Raw genomic sequence first — 20,732 nt, 5'->3', positions numbered from 1 at the left:
GTGGGCCAGTGTGACGCCCATCTACAAAAAGGGTGGGAAGGAGGATCCTGGCAATTATAGGCCAGTTTAGCCTGACCTCAGTACCCAGTAAGATGACAGAACACTTTATACTGAGCATCATCACGCAGCACTAACAGGACAGCCAGGGCATATATGAGACTGAGCCAGCATGGATTTAGGAGGGGTAGGTCATTGTTTGATTAACTTGGTCTCTTTTTATGACTAGGCCACCCATCTGGTGGATGCAGGAAAGGCTGTGGATGTTGGCTATCTGAACTTCAGCAAGGCCTTTGACACTGTCTCCCACAGCATACTCCTGGAGAAGATGGCAGCCCATGGGCTTGGACAGGAGCATTCTTGCTGGGTTAAAAACTAGCTGGATAGCCGGGCCCAGAGAGTGGTGGTGAATGGTAATGCATCCAGCTAGTGGCAGTCAGGAGTGGTGTCTCTCAAGGGCCTGTGCTAGGGCCAGTTGTGTTGAATATTTTTACTGATGACATGGATGAGGGGATTGAATCTTCCATTGGTAAATTTGCAGACAACACTAAGCTGGCAGCATGTGTTGATCTGTTGGAAGGCAGGAAGGCTCTGCAGCAAGATCTGGAATGGTTGTATGGATGGGCAGAGTCCAATAAGATGACCTTTAGTAAGTCCAGGAGGAGAGTTCTGCATTTTGGCCACAATAATCTTCTGCAACATTACAGGCTGGGGATGGTGTGGCTGGACAGTGCCCAGGTGGAAAGGGACTTCGGGAGTACTGGTCAACAGCCAGCTGAACGTGACCCAGCAGTGTGCCCTGGTGGCCAAGAAGGCCAGCGGCATCCTGGCCTGTATCAGGAATAGTGTGGCCAGCAGGACCAGGGAGGTCATTTTTCCCCTGTACTTGGCACTGGTGAGGCCACATCTTGAGTACTACGTCCAGTTCTGGGCCCTCAGTTAAGGAAGGACATTGAGATGCTTGAGCGCATCCAGAGGAGGGCAACGAGGCTGGTGAGGGGCTTGGAACATGAGCCCTATGAGGAACAACTGAGGGAGCTGGAGTTGTTTAGCCTGGAGAAAAGGAGACTCAGAGGTGACCTTATCACTCTCTACAACCTCCTGAAAGGTGGTTGTAGTCAGGTGTGGTTTGGTCTCTTTCTCCAGGCAGCAACTGACAGAACAAGAGGACACAGTCTTAACCTGTGCCAACAGAGATATAGGTTGGATATTAGGAAAAGGTTTCTTATAGAAAGAGTGATAAAGTTCTGGAATGGTCTGCCCTCATAGGTGGAGTCACCATCCCTGGATGTGTTTAAAAAAAAGATTGGATGCCATGGTTTAGTTGAGGTGTTAGGGCATGGGTTGGACTTGATAATCTTGAAGGTCTCTTCCGACCTAGTGATTCTGCAAATAAAGGCTACCTACCACAGATTAGGTATGATATTAGGAAAGACTTGTACAAAGAAAAGCCATCTCTGGTAATTTCAACTGTTCAAATAAATAGCAGTGTGTGTCCACACAGAAAGATATGTGTTAGTGACTACAACACAATAGCAAAAGTTCTTAAGTATGCTGGGACTAGCTTTGGTACAGGAAATCATGAAGCAAGTATATGGGAAATGTCATTATTTCGACTTTACACAATATAGAAGAACATTAGATTTTAACACACATAATAGACTGACACTGAAATAATCAAATGCAATACAAAGAAAGAAGACATGATAACAGAAATAAACTAAAACCAGAGATTAAGGACTTCAAAGGCAAAGACTTCAGTAAGTCAAGTTTCTGACAGAAGGATGCTGGAGAAAGTTGACCACTTCATAAAGGAATCATACATAAGTAAAGGGACAAGATATTTCAGTCCTGAGGAACGTCAGGAAAACTTACATCACAAAATTAAAATCAGGTTTGTGGTGCCAGCCAGGATGACAACACCAAAGCACCAATCAAACTGAAATACAAACATGAAAACTTCTAAAACAGGTAATACAAAAATATTGTAAATAGTTAAGATGATGACTAGGAGAAAATATGGCCTATCAATAATCCAGAAAGGAACACTGGATTGCTGAAACAAAAGATAAAGTCTATTGCCCTGTCTAGAAATCTTGAAAAAATGCAGAGGAACTCCAATGAGTTGGCAGAGTAGGAAAAAAACTCTGAAACCACAGTTGTATCGTCCCACACTTAATTATAACAACCAACTGTACAATGACAGAGATCTCATTCTACACGAAAGAAAAACCATGAACCACCACAGAACTGCAAAATACTCTAAGCATATTGCTGAAGTAGAGTCAGACTGGTACTACAGCTAGCATTTTTATAACCATAATAGTATATTTTGCATGTCACCTATGCTTCAGGTACACACAAAGGCTTCAAATATGTTACTACACGTATCTCCTTACCTGGCTTGCTTCATTTCTTTTTTCGTAATAAGCCTACTGATTTCCACTGAATCCCCAAGCTGTAGATCTGTTAGCTTAGTTGCTATAGATATAGCAGCTATTCTGAAAAAGAGAGTGGTAGATTTCATTTAAGACAACACATAAACTTCTGAAAAGGTATATAAGGGTGCAGATTTAACATCTAGGTGGAAGAAGTAAGACAGACTGATCTTTTTCTCATTAGATTGGAATGCTAGTTCTACATCACCAAGTTTTAGGAACCTAATCTAGTTACATAAATCAAGAATCTACTCTCATCTCCCTCAACTAGAAGTAAAACTAACAAATGGACGTGCTTCTTATGCAAGTTGAAATTAGGCACGGCAAATACTCTTTCTCCTCACTTGCTAATTATACAAGCTACAGCTGACCATATAGCTTTAACTATCATTTTATCTGATTTTTCCCTGACTGTGTGCAACTAAAATCTTTAAAGTGAATTTATAAAGTACTTAGAAATTTACTTGGAAAATATGGCTAACACAATCCACAAGGAAAGGACAAAATGCCTACCAAGATCATTACCATTTTCTTTATAAAGATTCTTCCAAATTCCCTTCAATAACAAGTCTTCCCAGTCTCCTTTGCTAAAATTTGCATAACTAAAATACAGAGCAAATTTTTATGGAAATATCCCACAAAATTTTCAAACAAATTCCTAAAAATAAAACATTGTATCCTCTTGAACTAGCTTTTCTGTTACATTAAAATAAAAGGATATGTTTGTTTCTGTATGTTTATCATCACATTCAAAGACCAACCACCTATCAGGAAAAACGTTAATCATACTACATAAAACAAAAAAATCACTTAGAGGCACTTCATATTAATCAGCTGATGCCAAAGTCTAGATAATGGGACATTAGATGATATGAATCATTTGTGCCATATGTACAGATATAGCAGCACAGGTATTTCCTGTTTCCTTGGGCATTCTTTCACCAACATTCACTGATAAAGCCCAAAGCTGTTTTATCATTTCTCTAAAATTTTTGAGAAAACTTGGATACTCCCCTAATTTGCTGACTTTTACTTTCCTGCGGGGTTTTTTTACGGTTTTTGTTATCATTGTTTTGGTTTGGTGATAGGCAGGAAAAATGGCCAACTTATCTCCACAAAATTAGAATAATCTTTCAGGAACCTGAACTGCTGGAGTTATCAAACTTAGCCGGCACGTTACTATCACAAGTCAAGAGTAATTTGTAAGCACATATGAACACATTTTAAGTGATACAAACACCTGCTTTAAACAGAAGAGTTTCTCTTCCTCTAGATTTGGGCTCTGATCAGAGAAATAAATACATATGCATTCACTTTACACATGCAAGATCTTTCATTGGCTTCAAAGAACCATTTTCCTTGCATGAATATTTAGGCAGTGCCTGAGTTATAAAACAGCAGAGAAAGAACTTCAAAAATCTGGACTTGTATTTTATCTTCTGAACTTATCATTAATGACAAGCAATTGTCAATTTAAACTGGTATTTCAACATTAAGCCAGTCTTCTGATTTGTATTCATAGTGATGAAAATACCAAAAAAACCAAACTTCTGTACATGTACCTTGCATTCAACTAAGTATTGACTACAACTTTTGTTTCTAATTAGCACATTTTTCTCCTTGTTTTCATTAGGTAGCATTGAGTACCTAAGCTAAACTATTTTCTGTCAGAATTTGAATATGGACAGCGTTCAGCAGAAACCAAGCATCATACCCTAAGCTGGGCTAGGACAAAAAAAACCGCCCTCCAATACCAGTTCCAAATAAACCCATCACTAAGAAACCTCCTCTGAAAGACAGGAAGAATCTCAGACTTTGGTTGCCTAACAAGTAGGATAGAGAACAGAATTCTGATCATATACCAACTCTTTAGACTAACTTTTTTTACTCCCTTTCAATCACAGCCTAAGAGTAAGACTTTTAAAATTATTATTGTTACTGTTTTGCTATATTCATTTCAAAAGTTCCAAAGCCCCGTTTTTCTTCTTTTCCTTGTTCATTCCTTGCTCTCTCTCCTATGAGAGAGAAAATTAAGTTTAGACATAGGATCTGGAGATTGCTGCAATAAATACAGCTGGGTAGGGCTCAGTTTGCCCAAGATTAAAACCCAAGATTTAGATGCCAAAGCTCACCTGCCTAAATTTAGCTATTTCAGAATTACTTTAAATCACTCTTCAGCATCCATCATCTCTACTGACTAGGTTCCATCATACAAGATCGGAAACTTGGACAGCAATTCACACATGGACTGCAATCACCTACATTTGGGAGCCTGAATCTGGAGTCGACAAATTCATCTGTACCTAATTGCTCTGTGTGGGTAGAATAGAGTTCCACATATGGAAGAGTCAAGCTTTGACAGACTAACAGGAAAAAAACAAAAAAAGAGTTCTAATACAGCATAGCTGGTACAAAAGCTCTGGGAAATACCACACCCCCCTCCCCCCCGCCAAAACTACCACATGTCAAAGTACAAAAAAGTCAAAAAGCTTGTGAACTAAATATATTTAGTCAAGTCTAACCACCTGCAATATAATCAAATTGTGAAGCAGTAGGTCCAGTAAGGAATTGAAATAATTATTACCATACCAACCTTTGATATGTATTAGATGCTTCGGAGCATATCATACTTTCCTTTCTTCTTCCACACTCACACTGAAGATCAACCTGCCATATCACAGAAGTGAGCAGCTTTTTAAAGTTTTGTCTATTTACTGCCATGGACAATTTACTGCCGTGAAGGATATAAACTTATTCATTTTAGATGGCCTATTTTAGTGGAATAATGGCTAACTAAAAGTGATGAATACTTTTATTTTAAAAAAATCAGTATTTTAAGTTTAGAGACAAAATGTTATGTTATCAATATACAAATATGTCACAACTGTTACTGGCTGATAATTAAACCATATAATTCATCTCTGACTTTGCAGTGAATTTTCTTTAGGTCTCTAACCTTTGCACAGCAGGATGTTGTCGGGCAGTGTGAAGAAGGATGACATGGAGCCATACACGGATGATTACAATATAGCCTTGGAATAATACATGGCTGTTTACATTCTTCATCTATAAGACATTCTCCTTTATGACAAATTCTTTTACATTTGTGCATTCCACATTTTAACATTTGATTGCAGCGAAGTCCACAGGATATGTCAGTGAGATGACAAGGAATATTACTTCGCAGCTGAAAGAGGAAAGGAAGAAGATGACAACTAACAGTAAAAATTATCAATGGAAATCTCAAAGTGCTTTTACTGTTCACATTTTCATTGACACTGTCCACATAAGAATCTTAATACTAAAAGATCTTAGGTCAAAGAATGAGTTTTGTTTTATACTATAGTCCAATAAAGTTGGTTTGCATGCATATAGAATAAAGATATACTTCTCCAATTTAATCACCATGAACTCCAACTCCAGTAACATATTCCATTTCAAAGACTACACAAAAATCTAAGCCTACAGTCGTAAGAAATTGTTAAGTATTCAAAACCATTAATTGTCCAGACTTACTTCATGCTTGCCCATACACCATTTCTGAGTGAGATAGGTACAGGGGGGACATTTCTCCTCACTATGACATGAATGGTACACTGCAGTCACAGAAATACAAAAGTTGTAACAGTTTTATCAGTATACTTCAGTTGAATGCATTAAAGAAGACAGTAAAGACTATTAAGCATGAGAGTGCAAAACTACACAATTTATGGGAAGGATTATGCATCACAAAAAATTATGATGCCAAGTGTTTATGTGAATAATCTCTATACACTCTAAATTAAATAGCAGGTCATTTTCTAACTTGTGAGTAGGGTTTTACTCTCAGGCAAAATTTGTCAGAAACTGTCTGACCCACATTACTTATTTTGTGATCAGCCAATTAATTTCCAAGGAACATAGATACTAACTGTTCCCTAGATTATCCTACTGTTTCAATACAGCACTTGATGTTTGGAATACAGCAATTAATGTGTTGTGACTAATAAGAAAAAACACCAGTGTTTTTACCAGTGAGAAGTACCATTAGTAGTTTTCATTGCAAGTTTTTAGCTGGTTGGCTTGGATATATATTTTCAAATAGACCTATGTACACTTTTCTACATTTTGATTAAAAGAACCCCAAATTAAAACAAACAAACAAAAAACCCCACCACACAACAAAACCAACCAAACAAAAACCAATAACAAAACTCAAAAAACCCCCAATCAAAACTGAATGCCTTGACTTACCTGGATGATCACAGTCATGTGGCCTGGTGCATGTTTTTTTACACTCTGGTGGCTGAGTGCCACAGGGAACAGGGGGGTAAATCACAGATTCACCACAATAACAAGTCAACTCGTCAAAACCTGAAAAAAAAGTCAAATATATCCTAATGACTACATCTATTTGCATGTTTCCTCTATGAGAAATCTTTACGTAACATGCAAATGTTTTATTCCAGCTTTGGTTTTTAATATTAAGCAGTAATATTTGAAATTAGTGAATTTATTAGCTTTTTTTGCTTCTACAAGAAAACTAGACTATTAAGATATGGTTAGGAATTATGCTTTGCTTTTGGAGTGGTTCTTTCACATCAATATTTTGAACCAGAGCAAGCAAAATGCTCATGTCAAGTTGAAAGCTTTGCTGTTCTACCTTTGATTTAAAAAGGGGAGGTATCTCTTGAATTCCCTTCCAGAAGGCCAATCATCGAAATTTTGTCTTCCAAATTTCCTGACATCACTTTTTCAGACTGCTGTTAGATTTTGTCATTTTGCCAAGCCCTGAATATAGTATTATAAAGATTCCAAAGAAAATTACCAAAAGACAACAAGTTTTCTTTATGGTATTTATTATTACATGGATCCTCATAAGCGCTCATTATGAACATGTCCAAATACTTCAAACCCAGCTTGGTATGTTTTGGAAGTTCTCTGTCTCAGGCAGTACCTATTTTATTCTGAGTGCATTTTTTTATCTTCTGTGTTCAGGAAACAAGTTTTAAACTCCTATAATATCCAAATCTCAGTAATAAAGTGACAGAAATACTTACATACACCACCTCAATGAAAACACTGTACAAAAATTAATATAATTCACTGCTTCTTTTAGACTATATAAAAACTGGCAAACTGACTGGAATACAAACTACAGTTCAAACAGATAAATGCTTAGAAAAACAGAACACTAAGAAAACATTTAACATCGTACAGAAGGAGATATGAGAACAAAAAGAGAACATGATTGGTCTATAAGCAAAGAAAGAGGTAGTGGAAAACAACAGAAAATGGTGGAGGATGTAAGAGAATAAAGGGGCAACAGAAATACAAACCAACAATTTTAACCTGAAGAGAAGTGTGTTAAGAGAGCTTTGGAATTCAGCAAGTTCTCTAATTTTAACTCTGTAATCACAGGAGTCTTCCTTCCTAATCTACCAAAGCAAAACCCACTGACCTCCCAAATGTTCCTACTGTCCCACTTCTACAGAAATTGATAGCTGCTAGATCAATATGCAGCTCCACCCTAGGGAAGGACTGAACACACATTCCAGAGAGATGAGACACACAATATATACATAGCAACAACATGACCAGATTCACAAAGCCAACCGAATTATGAGGTTCAAGTAAAGAGGAATACCAATAGCTAAGTCCTCTTCCTTCTCTTCAGCTCATAGGACTGAAGCTTATTAGTGAAGACACACACATACAGACAATCCACTCCAAATTCACATGCACACCACATTCATGAATCTGAAATACTAGCACAGGCTGTCTAATATCCATGCCTGAACAGACTCCTTTCCCAGGTACTGACTGAAACCTTGGGTATTTCCAGAGGCAGATCTACTCCTAGTAGCTACTCAATCCAGCTTTGAAGCAAGCTTGTTAGAAAATTGCACACAAACCCTCATCCATCCATGTGCTGGCACCCAGATCAAGGAGTCCTTATAACTTATGATCCCATTCTCCAGCTATTCACACACAGGATATATCAATCTGGTCTCTCATTTGCTAGCATAAAGACTATGTGCTCCCATGACGTGCAGACAAGCCTCCAGCTGCTGGCACTCACGAATTCTTCTCTCACACACTGAACAGAGAATGAGACTACACTGAAAGATATTAAATCTTAACTATGACAGGATAAAGAATGGACATGAGGTGCACAGATCTCTATCAGGTAAGTAAGTTGACCAATAGCTTCACTTGTGCAAATGGTGTCTATTTTGCCTTCACTCCATTTGTCCATGCATCCACTTGATTCCTCCCAAATAATGTAACAAAATAATTTTTCCCCCATTAAAGTGACTTGAACCTGGCTGGATGCCCTGCACCCACCAAAGCTGCTCTATCACTCCCACCCATAGGCAGGGGAAAGAAAATATAATGACTTGGGATAAGGACCAGGAGAGGTCACTCACCAAATACCATAATGTGAAAAACCAAAATGCCACTTGGGCATACTAACTGAGTTTATTTCTAATAAAATCAGAGGAGGATAATGTGAAGTAAAATAAATCTTAAAAACACTTCTCCCCTACCCCTCCCTCTTTCCCAGGCTCCAGCTCCTGCCCCCCAGTGGTGCATGGTTCAGGGAAGGGGGGCACTTGATCACATATTTTTCTCATTGCTGCTCAGGGAGAAGAGTCCTTCCCTGCTCCACAGCTGGGTCCCTCCCATGGGGAGCTCTGCATGAACTTCTCCAACAGGAGTCCGTCCTGCGTGCAACAGTCCTCCACAAACTGCTCTAGTATAGATCACTGTTCCAAAGGGTGCAGCCCTTCAGGCAAAACCTGGTCCTATGTGGGTTCCACCAGAGTCATAGGTCCTACCAGGAAACCTGCTCTAGTGCGAGCTCTGCTCTCCACAGGTCTGCACGTCCCTGCCAAGAGCAGAGGATTCCCACCAGTTCACAGCCTCTTCAGGCATCCACTTGCTCCAGCATGGGGTTCCTCTGTGAGCTGCAGGTGGACCTCTGTACCCCTGTTGACCTCCATGGGCTGCAGGGCCACAGCTGCTTCACCACGGTCTTCCTCAATAGTGACTCTGCTTCAGCACCTGAGCACCTCCTCCCCCTCCTTTTTCACTGATCTTAAGTGTCTGCATAGTTGCCTCCTCTCCTCTCTGGCTGCAATTACATCTGTTCAATATTTTTTTTTACTTCTTAAATATGTTTTCACAGAGGTGTTACTGTTATTCCTCATCAGCTTGACCTTGGCCAGTGGTGGATCCATCTTAGAACCAGCTGGCATTGACTCTGCTGGACATAGGGTAGCTTCTAGCAGCTTCAAACAGAATTCTGTAGCTCCTTGCTTCCAAACCCTGGATGCAAACCGACTACAGCCACTGGCCACTCAGCTACATCTGTACCCAAATCTGCTACTTCTGCTATTATTAGTGTGGTTACATCAGCATCACAACTACCTGGCCTTGAGAAACTTTGTTCTCAGAAAGGTTCCCTATACCTCACTCATTCAATTACTTGTGAAGCTCAGACATCTCTCACCCTTTTTGGTGAGGAACAGATGTGAAATTTCCTATCTGAAACTTCTTTCACTTTTTCAATGATTTTTGCTACATTCAGAAATTTCTCAAGTCCGGTTATTTTTTATGATCTGTCCCATCAGTTAAATCTCAGGCCAGATCCTACTCATTTGCCCATGTATTTTAAAGTAAAGCAGTTAGTAAAAAAACCTGCAATTTTTGTCTAAGGAGACTAAATTACAATAAATTACAGCAAATAAGAATGCTAGGGTGAACAAAATGTTAGAAGAAAGAAGTAGAAAGCAAAAGTAGAAAAGATTAGAATGTCCATGGAAAGGAATGTCCTGTGGAAAGGAAGTATGGGAAAGAGTAGAACTTTGTTGTCCCTCACTACAGGCCTTGAAACAACCTTCCAAGGTCTTTGAAAGACCTGAATGTTAGACAGCTACACTGGTCGCTTGCTATTGATGAGAAATGATAAGTATATTCTTATAATGAGAAGTCCCTTAGTTGCACTAATCAGGATAATGGGGACAGAGTACAGAAAGGTCTGATCCAAAGGGCAGAAACACAGTATCTGAAAACTTTTTTTTTCCTAATGCACTGTCTCTAATGCTGATATTATTTATTGTCCCCAAGAGATGGATTCCTGTCTTGAAGTAGACTGTGCATGCATAAAGAAACCCTAGCACAAGAAAGGGACCACACTTATCAGCACTGAGGAAATTACACAGGAAAGCAAAGTACCTGGGAAGCACACAGAGGTGTAGATGCACTCTAGTATTGCACCTTGATATCAGTCCTCACCATTCCTCGCAAAGGCAGTAATGGCAATAACAGCAGGGACAAGAAATCCAATCTAATGAGTAGGCAAATGATTTACAGCTGACCATACCATGGCATTTGATACCATGGCTGATATAAACCACCTGCAGACTGTTGGCTAGACAGGTTAATCAGAGTCAAGAATGGCCCTTGGGAGTACTGAGAAGGACTGACCACCAACTACAGGATCAGAATCATATAGGACCATATAACACATGCCTCTGTAATCTCAAAAAACAGTGTCCAGAGAAAGCCGGTAAGAAATCTTTAAAGATACTGCTTAGTTGATTTACCTCTGGACAGATTCAAATGGGAAACTTCAGGGATACAGAGGTTTAAGCCAAATTACCATAATACTCTCGTTCCTGAAGTACATAACTGCTTTTCCTGTATTCAGAAAAAAAAATCAGCATGGAAGATTGACCTCTAGATTTTATCACATTTAACAGTGGAGCAATTTACAGTGGAGGCATCCCATTTAACAATGGAGGCAATCCTTAGGTCTCCTTTAATCTGAGAGTGAAATACAATCCTCAAAAATATTGCAGCAATGTGGATAAGTTTAATGACCTTAAATATTAAACCCACAGAATTCAGTGAAGAAAAACAACTGGTCAAAAAAATCCATGCATTCTGACTTGACTAGACCAGAAGTTACTAACAGGACCTCTGAGACATTAAGATTACTATTTTCCTTTGTCAAGAGAAATGTTTGCACACAGAAATATTTATTTTTCTAATGAGAGATGCAGTCAACACATATCATAGCATCATATTCATAGGCTATTAAGACAGACTACAATGCTTACTGAAGCACAGTGAGCTTCAGAAGCTCTAGCAACTTCTCTTTGCCAGGATGATTCCATGAAAAGTTGGTCTCCATAAAATGGAGGTCTTTGACTATGTCCCTGTACATATAATACAGGAGAGACACATGTACTACTGCAGCGAAGCTGCTTCAATCTGTAAACAGTATCCTTACAATCTACATCACCTTTCTCCTTTTTCACCAGTGTGAAATAGATAACATTAACTGCCTAGAGCTATACAGAGATATTAATGTATTCCCAGAATAAATGACAATTATGTATTTTTGCACATAACTCACTTGTTTGCCAGCATGTTTGACAGCTGCCACGATGGCAGGGTTCTTCACATCTATGAAGCCCGCAGTTGAGTTTACGACCACAAACCAAAGAGCACTTATGTTCTGTGTCCTAAGAAATGGCAAAAAAGAAAAAGCAGAATTTACCTATAAGCCCTATTGGTTATTTTTTTCTCTTTGAGGTTCCAAACTACTTCTAATAATAGATAGACAAAACTGTATAGTGCAAAAAAATAGCTTAAGCCAAATCTATACAGCTTTTCCATCAGTGTATGAATACACCATTTTTAATGCAGATGCTGTTAAGACTTCTGTTACAGACACAGCTACAAGGTTTACGCTTCTTCTATTAAGTAATATGCTTTCCCTCTCCATTTTCCCTGGAATCACTGCATTGACAAAAACACCTTTACACTGATTTAACTGCATTTAGGCTGAAATTTGGCTTTACTTTTATAATGATACCTATAAAACAAAACTTGCAAAATAAATGCACACACGCAAACTTTGTGAGCATAACCAACAAAGAAAATAGTATTTTTTTCTTTTGTATCTTTCCATTTTTGTGCGTCTTCATTCTCTATTAACATCACAACCAAAATTATACACACATCACATCAAGCAATTTTATAGAACCACAGATACACTCACCACACAGCAAACTTCATTACACTTGTGTCGTCCACATGATCTCTTCTTGTTGCATCGCTTGTCACACATGAATGTAATAGCAGCTATTAAAAAAAAAAAATCCCCCCAAATTCCTAACTTTTAGGTCTTTGCATATGCTGAGAATAAAACCTGTAATTACAGTATTATGCTAAGGCTGTTGCAGGGCATGGTCTAGGAGAAACTAACACAGAGTAAGCCAGCAAGCAAACTTTTAAACTACTTGCTTTGTCTCACAATTATCCCCATGTGAGCACTTGCCTTTCTTTAAAGAAACCCTTACTCAAAAGGATTTTGGAAAGCAGAATTCATGAAGCTAGTTAATTTCCCCTTAACCTTCACACCATAAACTCCACACAACAGAACAAAGAAAACAGGATATTCTGATACACTAAAGTACCACAAACGTCCAATTTAAGACTGCTTAAACTGGGGTGGTTTTAGCTGTTTTAGTCAGCTAAAAACAACTACTGCTATATGCTCATGAAATTACTGCTAGCAAAGCATCCTTATTACCATAAACAGCTAACAAAAGGGAATCACTTCTGGATTCCATAAGAGCAAAGTCTTCATAGACAAAAGGTCAAATTAGAAAATAAGGCTATTACTCCCTTATGTATCTTGTAAATAAATACCTCAGTAGACAGGGGTCAATAAAGATTTCACTGAGGTGAATTTTGAGATATTACATCCTGAATACCAAGAAGCATCAAATGGGAACAAAGATGATGCATAGATCATCACCATACAATGTGAAGTAGAATCAAAGCTTGTATTTCCCCAGAAACATAGGCATCAGAGTAAAACTATTACACTGAATCTGAGCTGTGCAAGTTGACCAAAAGTTATACAGGATGATGGGAGAGTAGGAGGGGGATGTCAACCTATTGAATATGGCAGGTGGTGTAAGAAACTGTTCAAAATAAAACAGACATAATCTTTGAGATCAAATGTGAAGAAGTCTTTCCTTATGTAAAAGATTAAAGAAAACTAAGTATGTTTATATTTCAAACCTTCTCCCAAACATAGCAGCATGACCAGTACCATGAACAAGCAGCAGAAATTACCAACTTGGCATGGAAGCATGGATATAAGATGCAGTACAGATTAGCTATTTGCCAACTTTGTTAATCAAACCCCAAATTACTATGAGCTGTGTTAATTTTTAAACAACTTTACATTACATATGTATCATTATCTTGTACCTTTATTTCTGAGAAGAGCACATGGGATTTCCTAGGAAACAAAAAAGCAGCCATTAGATTAAAATAAATGAAACAACTGAAACATACTTATCTAGAAAACATTTGGTCACATGAAAAAAGTTATACACACTCAGTTTTCATGTGTATAACACATCTGTATACAAAAGTTAAATAAAAACTGGGAAAAAAAATCCTCAAATCTTTTAACACAGTATGTGTTCCTTAAAGATTCAATACCAATTTTTAAAAAATGTAGTTTTGTATTCTCCACTTAATTCAGCAGTTTTAAGTGTCACTGTAAACTGAGAGAATCAGGCTTGTCCCAAGAAACCAGAAATCTGTGTGATGGAAACCAATAGAGCTCTCCCAGAGAGTACTGATAGGAGTGCATAAATTTCTGCTTTGACCAAATATCCCAAAAACGCAAGTCTGACAAAAGAAAGGAAGAAGCCTAATGTTACAATCTACAAAGGTGTACCTAAAGACCTCAACATGAAAATAAAATGTGATGGATGAAAATAATGTTGTTGACATTTGAAGCATTCACAATAACTTTATATTCTAAGCTGTCATTTCTGAGTATTACATTTTTCATAATTGATTGAAATTATCACTGTAGTTAACTCTTTTTATAGAAGCGTCTTTCTGGTGTGTGAGAAACTTCATAAACTAAACCCAAAACATCACTACTTTATTTCAAGATTCAAAATGCAATCTAAAGCCTTCTACGCCATAACTACCTTCAGCAAACTTCTAGGAGAAAGCATTTCCAACCGCTAGCAAACTCTCAGTAATTTCAATGCATCTACAGACTTACATATATTCAGAAGCCACCTCTACTTGCAGATGATATATAACAGGTCAAAAAGTCATCAAAGCTTCTGTGATAGTAGCCAAAAATTTCAAAACTATGATTACAGAAAGTAGCATGGTTTAAAAACATAATAATTACTAAATAACAATAGCTGAGGACCTAGAGGATCACTATATAAATGTACAAAGAACAGGAATCAGTAACCATGTCATTGTTACTAAAACGTCTACAAGGAGACTACAAGCTATTACTATAAAGTTTTAATTAGGCTGCCTTTCTTCTCTCAGTTTAGTCTTGACAACACTACCAATTCCTTATGCTACAAAAATACTCCAGAATAATATGGGATTTTGCAGAATGTTTACGCTAATAGAACTCTGTTCAAACTCTGCCAAAATACTTTAAAAATTGCCTTCATAGTAAAAGCATGTTACCACTTCACAGTGTAAGCTAGATACCATCTATCAGTTAGTATACAACATAAGTTTTTGCAGCTAAGGAGCACAGTACTTCTTTATATTTCTTCAGTTCCTTTTTCTCTACAGCTTTAAAAAGCAGCAAAGATGACTTGCTTCTGCGGTTACACACTCACCTTTTTTTTGAAGCCACACCTACAAAAAATATTTGATGTGTGAGAACATGGTCTACAGTCTCCTTCGTGGCAAAGGCTTTCACATGTATGAATGAACTCTAGCAAAATGAAAATACAAATATTAAGAATATAAAAAAATCTATGACCATGTAACATCATATTTATTAGGAGCATAACTGGTCAATGATACTAAGCTTATGCACAGCTGAGTTTTATTTCCTTATTTTAAAGCATTATTATGAACACACAGCCAGACTGCAGGCTCTACAGTGGTTTTTAGACTCATTTTGGTTAAAACTCAAAATCACTAATAAAATATTAATTTATTGAAATTAAATATTTAAAGACCACTTTTTGTTTTGTTTCCAAAATATTGATATCAAAAGGGTTAATCTAAGAACAAAGACTGCATCTGTGTACTTTTAACAAAGAAACAGGCATGTCCTGCTTGCAGAGCAAGGACAGAGGGAAGATAAAGGGACTGGGGGAATAAGTACATCTAGCTTAGGAATGCAAACACAGCCAAAATGAGACCATAAAAAGACTAAACCAGGAGGAGAGTTTTATGGTAATGAGCAATTATAATATGTATGAGATTTCTGCAAATTGTTAAGCATATGTATGTAATTTAAGTATATAAGCAACGTGCTTACAGAGAATTGGAATGCACGACTCTAGGTGAACTTATCCCACCTGCAGCTGGTACCACAATAAAGAATGCCTGCTTCTTAATGCTGCATTGGTGTTAAGGAGTTCTATTCACCTGACTTTTGGTGACACTATGAGACACTTGAAATACTCTGATACAGAAATTTCTAATTACCATAGCTACCACAAGAAAGAGGTTTGCCACATGTTTTTCCACACGATGGGATAGGATCTGTGCAAATTTTACGTTCAACACATCCTAGTTCCAGTAACTTGCTGAGAGGAGTCTGACCACAGGGACAACGATACACAACCTGTGGAAGTCGTGGACAGAGCTGGCAAGGCTGAGGATGGCATACTTGCTTACAGTTGTGCCTCCCACAATTTAATTTTCTGGAAAAAAGAATCATCAAAGAAACAAAATAGAAAACAAGAAAAAAATTAAAAGGGGAATTATCTAAGAGCATCACAGTAAGTTATTGTGAATAGAATAACCTTCTTCTCTTTAAAAGCGTAAGTCATAGTGATCTTACTTGCCACATATATTCTGACATGAGAAACTCCCAAAACCGTCAGAGAATTCTTCCTTTGATCCACACAATACTTCTTTAAAGTTGCTTCCACAGTAACACACTGAAAGAAAGCAATATTCCACAGAAAATACAAGAGAATATCAGTGACAAAACACCTCCAGCAAATACAAAGAGGTAAGAAGTGAAAAATTGTTACAATCAATTTTTAGATTATAACAATTTTTAGAAGGATAAAGAAGTTGCTCCTCTTTAGATTTATTTCATCAATGTAAGAGTTTTGTCCTACAGAAGTTGGAATTCCAGCATTATTTGTTTTGATAAAGTGGTACTATGTGCACAAAAAGTTTATTTCTTAAAGCAGTATACATAACAAGTTAATTATTACCTTAAAAATGAGAAAATTAACTTGAATTTTTCTGTATAAACTGTTCTATAAAGTTATTTATATACTGGCATGCATACTCAGTCAATTTAATTTCCATTCAAGTCTTGGTTTACAAAATTTTAACAGAAATCATGAGAAGCTTGTTGAAATGTACTCTCCTGTTGCCCTGGAATCCCCGGGTGGGCAAGGATAGGTTTGATTCAATCTGCACAGGGACCCTCAGCCAATGTCATTCAGCTCTAAATGCAGATGTATCATCGGCCAGAGAGCTGGATGGGGCTAAGACCTCAACAAATCACATGTGTAACTGAAGCGCCTATAAAATGAGCTGGAGGAATAAACTCAAGACTGTTTGTCACAAGAACTCTAGAGTGTGAGTCTCTGCCTCTGACCCACACCCCTCATTCACATTACACTTTCCTATACCTTCTTCTATTTTTCTTTCATTTACCGTCTAATTAATTCCTATAATTATAGTAAAAAATTCAGTAGGATCAGAGGATAATTCAGATAAAAGAGGATTAGTTAGTCCAAGCCCTTACCTAAAGCACAGTCAGCATTGAGATAAGACCACATTACTCAAGTGTTTTATTCAGTTGGTCTTGAAAATCCCAAGAAAAGAGGTTTCCCTTACAGCTAGTCACAAGGAATTTAAGCTCATTGTCTCTCATCCTTCACACATGCATAACCTGTCCCTGTCTTCTTAAATTAATTATTAGCTACTGAAAGGCCGCTACTCAGCCCTATCAAGATAAGGAAGTCCAGTATCACCAGCCTGTCCTAATAAGGCACATGCTCCAACAGCCTAATCATCATGGCAGGATTACAGCAATAGATTTTGTTTGGTTTAGGAAAAACTGGCACTTGCCTTTTGGTACTGCTCTTTTCCACCCCCTTGTTCTCATTGTGTAGGGCAGATATCTGAAAAGCATTTCAGTACTTACCTTGCTGTACTGTTAACTGGCAAGGTGAACATTTTCCTGAGTGGCACACTTGAGTACAGCTGTGCTTTCCACAGTTTAAAGTATTTCCACATACATTAGAACAATGAATTTTTGTTGATTGACCACAGCGAACTGAATGACTGTAGAGAAATGACAACATAGCCTGTCAGCTACATGACATCTATACAGTATTTAATAAAAAGGGAAAGGCATTTTCAGTAAAAAGTCAATATCTTCAAAAGGCAGCATAATTTACTAATGAAAGTCTTTAGGAAATAACACCCCTAGTTTTCCTCTTGCTTCCCCTCTTCCACCTCACTAAAGTAAAACACCTCTAACAGTAGTTAGTCTACAGAATTTTTCCTGAAGAAAATGGGGGAAAACAACCCAAGGTGACACTAAAATTTGAACAAATGCATGAACTCACGTTTGCACTGTCAGAAAAGCAGATATTTCCAATACAGACATCTTTCTGAAGACTTAAACAATCCTAAATCCATTGAACACAATGAAGATAGGGATATGGGCCTTAACAGTGGGTCAGATGACTATGAAAACAACTGAGTTTTTTATTAAATTGTCTAAAAATGTGACAAAATCAATTTTCCTATTTTTTCAACTCTGGATGGCTCATACAATGGCTGTAAAACATGTACTTGAAATAATAATTTTAAAACATCCTTAAGTTAGTGATGCCATGCCATACAGCCTGGATGCTTATACAGTACCTATGAAATGCTATTTTGAAGCAGGTTTTAAGTATCAAATGTACTATTACAAAAATCAGCAATCTGGTGAAATAATCTGACATCTGCAAAAAATCTGACATCTTGAAAAAAAAACCAAAAAACCCTAAACAATAAAAGGAGGTAATATTACTATGGAAGATAAAATTCAGTCATCTACAAGTAATCCATTTTTCTGCTGAAGACAAAGTGCTTTTATCTACAAATACTGCCACAGAAATTGCAGTACCTTCTTCTGAAAAATTAATATTGTGTAGTATTAGATTCAAACTCTGAGCAATAATTGCAAAAAACCAAAAGATCTTTTTTCCAGAGCAAGAATGTAACACTGAAATTGGTTTATGGCTTTTTTGGTTCTGTAAACAAACTCAGGCAAGCAATTTATTACACAGAATCAGTTCTACATAACAAGAAAAAGGGACTCTAAAGACTCAGGCCAACTGATTATGAGTAATCACACATAGTATAGGCAGTACCATATTGCTATTGGCAATGACACTATATGCACCAAACATGTAAGGAAAAGATTACTTTCATGTCTGGGATACACTTCTCTGTATAGTTTCTGAGAAACCCACATTATTTTTGAAATTATTATTTCTGAAATTAAGTAATTTAAGATCTCGTTTCATTCAGATAGAAAAGACGTGAACATTTTTTCTATTAAATTCTTGGAGTCTTCTAGCAAATAAAATTAATAAATACTAGTATGAGATTTCAAAATCGAATCAACTTACAGACTGCTCAAAGAATTCAGCCACATGTACCATAAACTGAAAAGTATTTTTTGTTATTTTTACTTTCTTTCTTGAAAAATTAAAAATAACTGCATTTTTTCAAAATATAAAATTCTCCAAATCATTTTAACCACAAATTCAAGTCACAGCTCAGATTAAACTTTGTTCAGCAGATTTTTAATAAACTGTACGAAAAAAAAATTAGTATATAGAGTTTTAAACTGTTCTTATGTTTATAATAACTAAAATTATGTCTGCATAGTAGAAGCATTCTTACCTTGTTTGTCCACATTCACATGTTTTTGTCACAAAGGCTGGGCACGAAGGGCACGGTCCTGGGTGGCACAGACTTAGAAGTAAGTAAAAAAAGCGAATTTAACTTGAGCTTTATTACACTCGCAGAGACACAATCCACCATGACCCAACATCAGTGCATTATCAAAACATTATACAGGACTCCTACACTCACTCCTGCAGGGTGTGAAAGCAATCTTAACACAAGAAAAAAAAATTGATTATTACAATTGCATCAGTCTCAAAGACCACTAATGTTGAAGGAAAAACTGTATTCCTGCCACTGTCAAATCAACAGTACTATTAACAAATCAATTCTGCTACTGACACATTTGATATATTTGATTTTCAACAGCAAACATGCATCAACTCAACTGTGTTCATCATTGATAACACCCAAAACAATCATCTTATGTCCAAAGCATTAACATAATTATTTCTTTGGTGATCTTAAATACAACAGAGATAAAAACTTCTCTAATAATTTCTTCTTTTGAGCTGGTGGTTTTATCTTTGAACTTAGCGCTTCTAGTGCCACCAGTAAGAGTAGTGCTCCTCTTCCTGTAAGGTAACACGTGGGAGACACAGCAAGTCTGCCTCAGTTTTCTTCTTACTGTCAAGGGCAATTTCCTGCAGGTGTCATCAATTCCAGTCCTTTACATATCATATCTTACCTCCTACTTCAAGAAAAACTAGATGTTCCCTATCTGCATGTAAGACCTTAGCAGGGCACAGACAAGCCCAGGTTTGTGAAATTATACTTAACTATCTAGTCTGCACTCTTCCTTAGCCAATTCCCAGTTCCCTTCATCTGCAAAAACAGCAGCTCTCATTTGGAGCAATTATTACTAGCCGGAACTGACCAGCACAGACATCTTAGCCAAAAGAAAAAACTCAGAAATATCAGAAAACTCCATAAACACAGACTACCCAGTTACATGGTAACTGCTAAATTCCTCAAGGACAGTAACTATAGAAGTACTAATTAGTACACCAGTTACTACAGTCATATGCAATATAGTTAAGTCATCCTCCAGCTTGTTGACAGTGGTCTGGCTTCCTTTCTTCCTCTACCGCTCCTCCTAGCTGACAATAAGGCCTAACCTATCATTCAACCTATGCCAGCTGTAACAGTAAAGCCAAGCAATTGCACAATAAACCAATTCATAACAATGAAAAATCCCCCATCACATAAAGCAAATCCAAAACAACAAACCACCAAAACCACCATAACCCTCCGCCTTTTAATAAATCAGTTTTATGACACAGTGAAGAGTTGAAAAAGCACAGAGCAGGCACAAGGAAAGGGGAAAAAAAAAAGAAAAAC

The 20,732-nt window shown here is 37.3% G+C and overlaps 1 protein-coding gene across 9 annotated transcripts in view; it reads right to left on the bottom strand.

Annotated features, from left to right (window-relative positions):
- NFX1 (nuclear transcription factor, X-box binding 1) overlaps nt 1-20,732 on the bottom strand; it is a 76,620-nt gene that overhangs the window by 21,791 nt on the left and 34,097 nt on the right. For all 9 annotated transcript variants that reach the window (XR_013182665.1, XR_008535218.2, XR_013182662.1 and 6 more), the window contains exons 6-18: nt 19,389-19,460; nt 17,629-17,768; nt 16,300-16,399; nt 15,942-16,159; nt 15,119-15,216; nt 13,713-13,743; nt 12,490-12,572; nt 11,842-11,950; nt 6,669-6,788; nt 5,952-6,031; nt 5,392-5,622; nt 5,029-5,102; nt 2,397-2,498 (exon numbers count right to left, since the gene is read on the bottom strand). Coding sequence is in view for 6 of the 9 variants with exons in the window: in XM_054644699.2 (XP_054500674.1) it covers nt 2,397-2,498; nt 5,029-5,102; nt 5,392-5,622; nt 5,952-6,031; nt 6,669-6,788; nt 11,842-11,950; nt 12,490-12,572; nt 13,713-13,743; nt 15,119-15,216; nt 15,942-16,159; nt 16,300-16,399; nt 17,629-17,768; nt 19,389-19,460 (1,458 nt within the window). In the remaining 3 variants the exon portion in view is untranslated. The remainder of the gene's footprint in view (nt 1-2,396; nt 2,499-5,028; nt 5,103-5,391; nt 5,623-5,951; nt 6,032-6,668; nt 6,789-11,841; nt 11,951-12,489; nt 12,573-13,712; nt 13,744-15,118; nt 15,217-15,941; nt 16,160-16,299; nt 16,400-17,628; nt 17,769-19,388; nt 19,461-20,732) is intronic.

This window comes from Agelaius phoeniceus, chromosome 1 (genome assembly GCF_051311805.1).
Source record: "Agelaius phoeniceus isolate bAgePho1 chromosome 1, bAgePho1.hap1, whole genome shotgun sequence".
Classification (NCBI taxonomy): Eukaryota; Metazoa; Chordata; class Aves; order Passeriformes; family Icteridae; genus Agelaius; species Agelaius phoeniceus.
The sequence above is the reverse complement of the archived record's forward strand: the minus strand, read 5'-3'. Positions and strand labels throughout refer to the sequence as shown.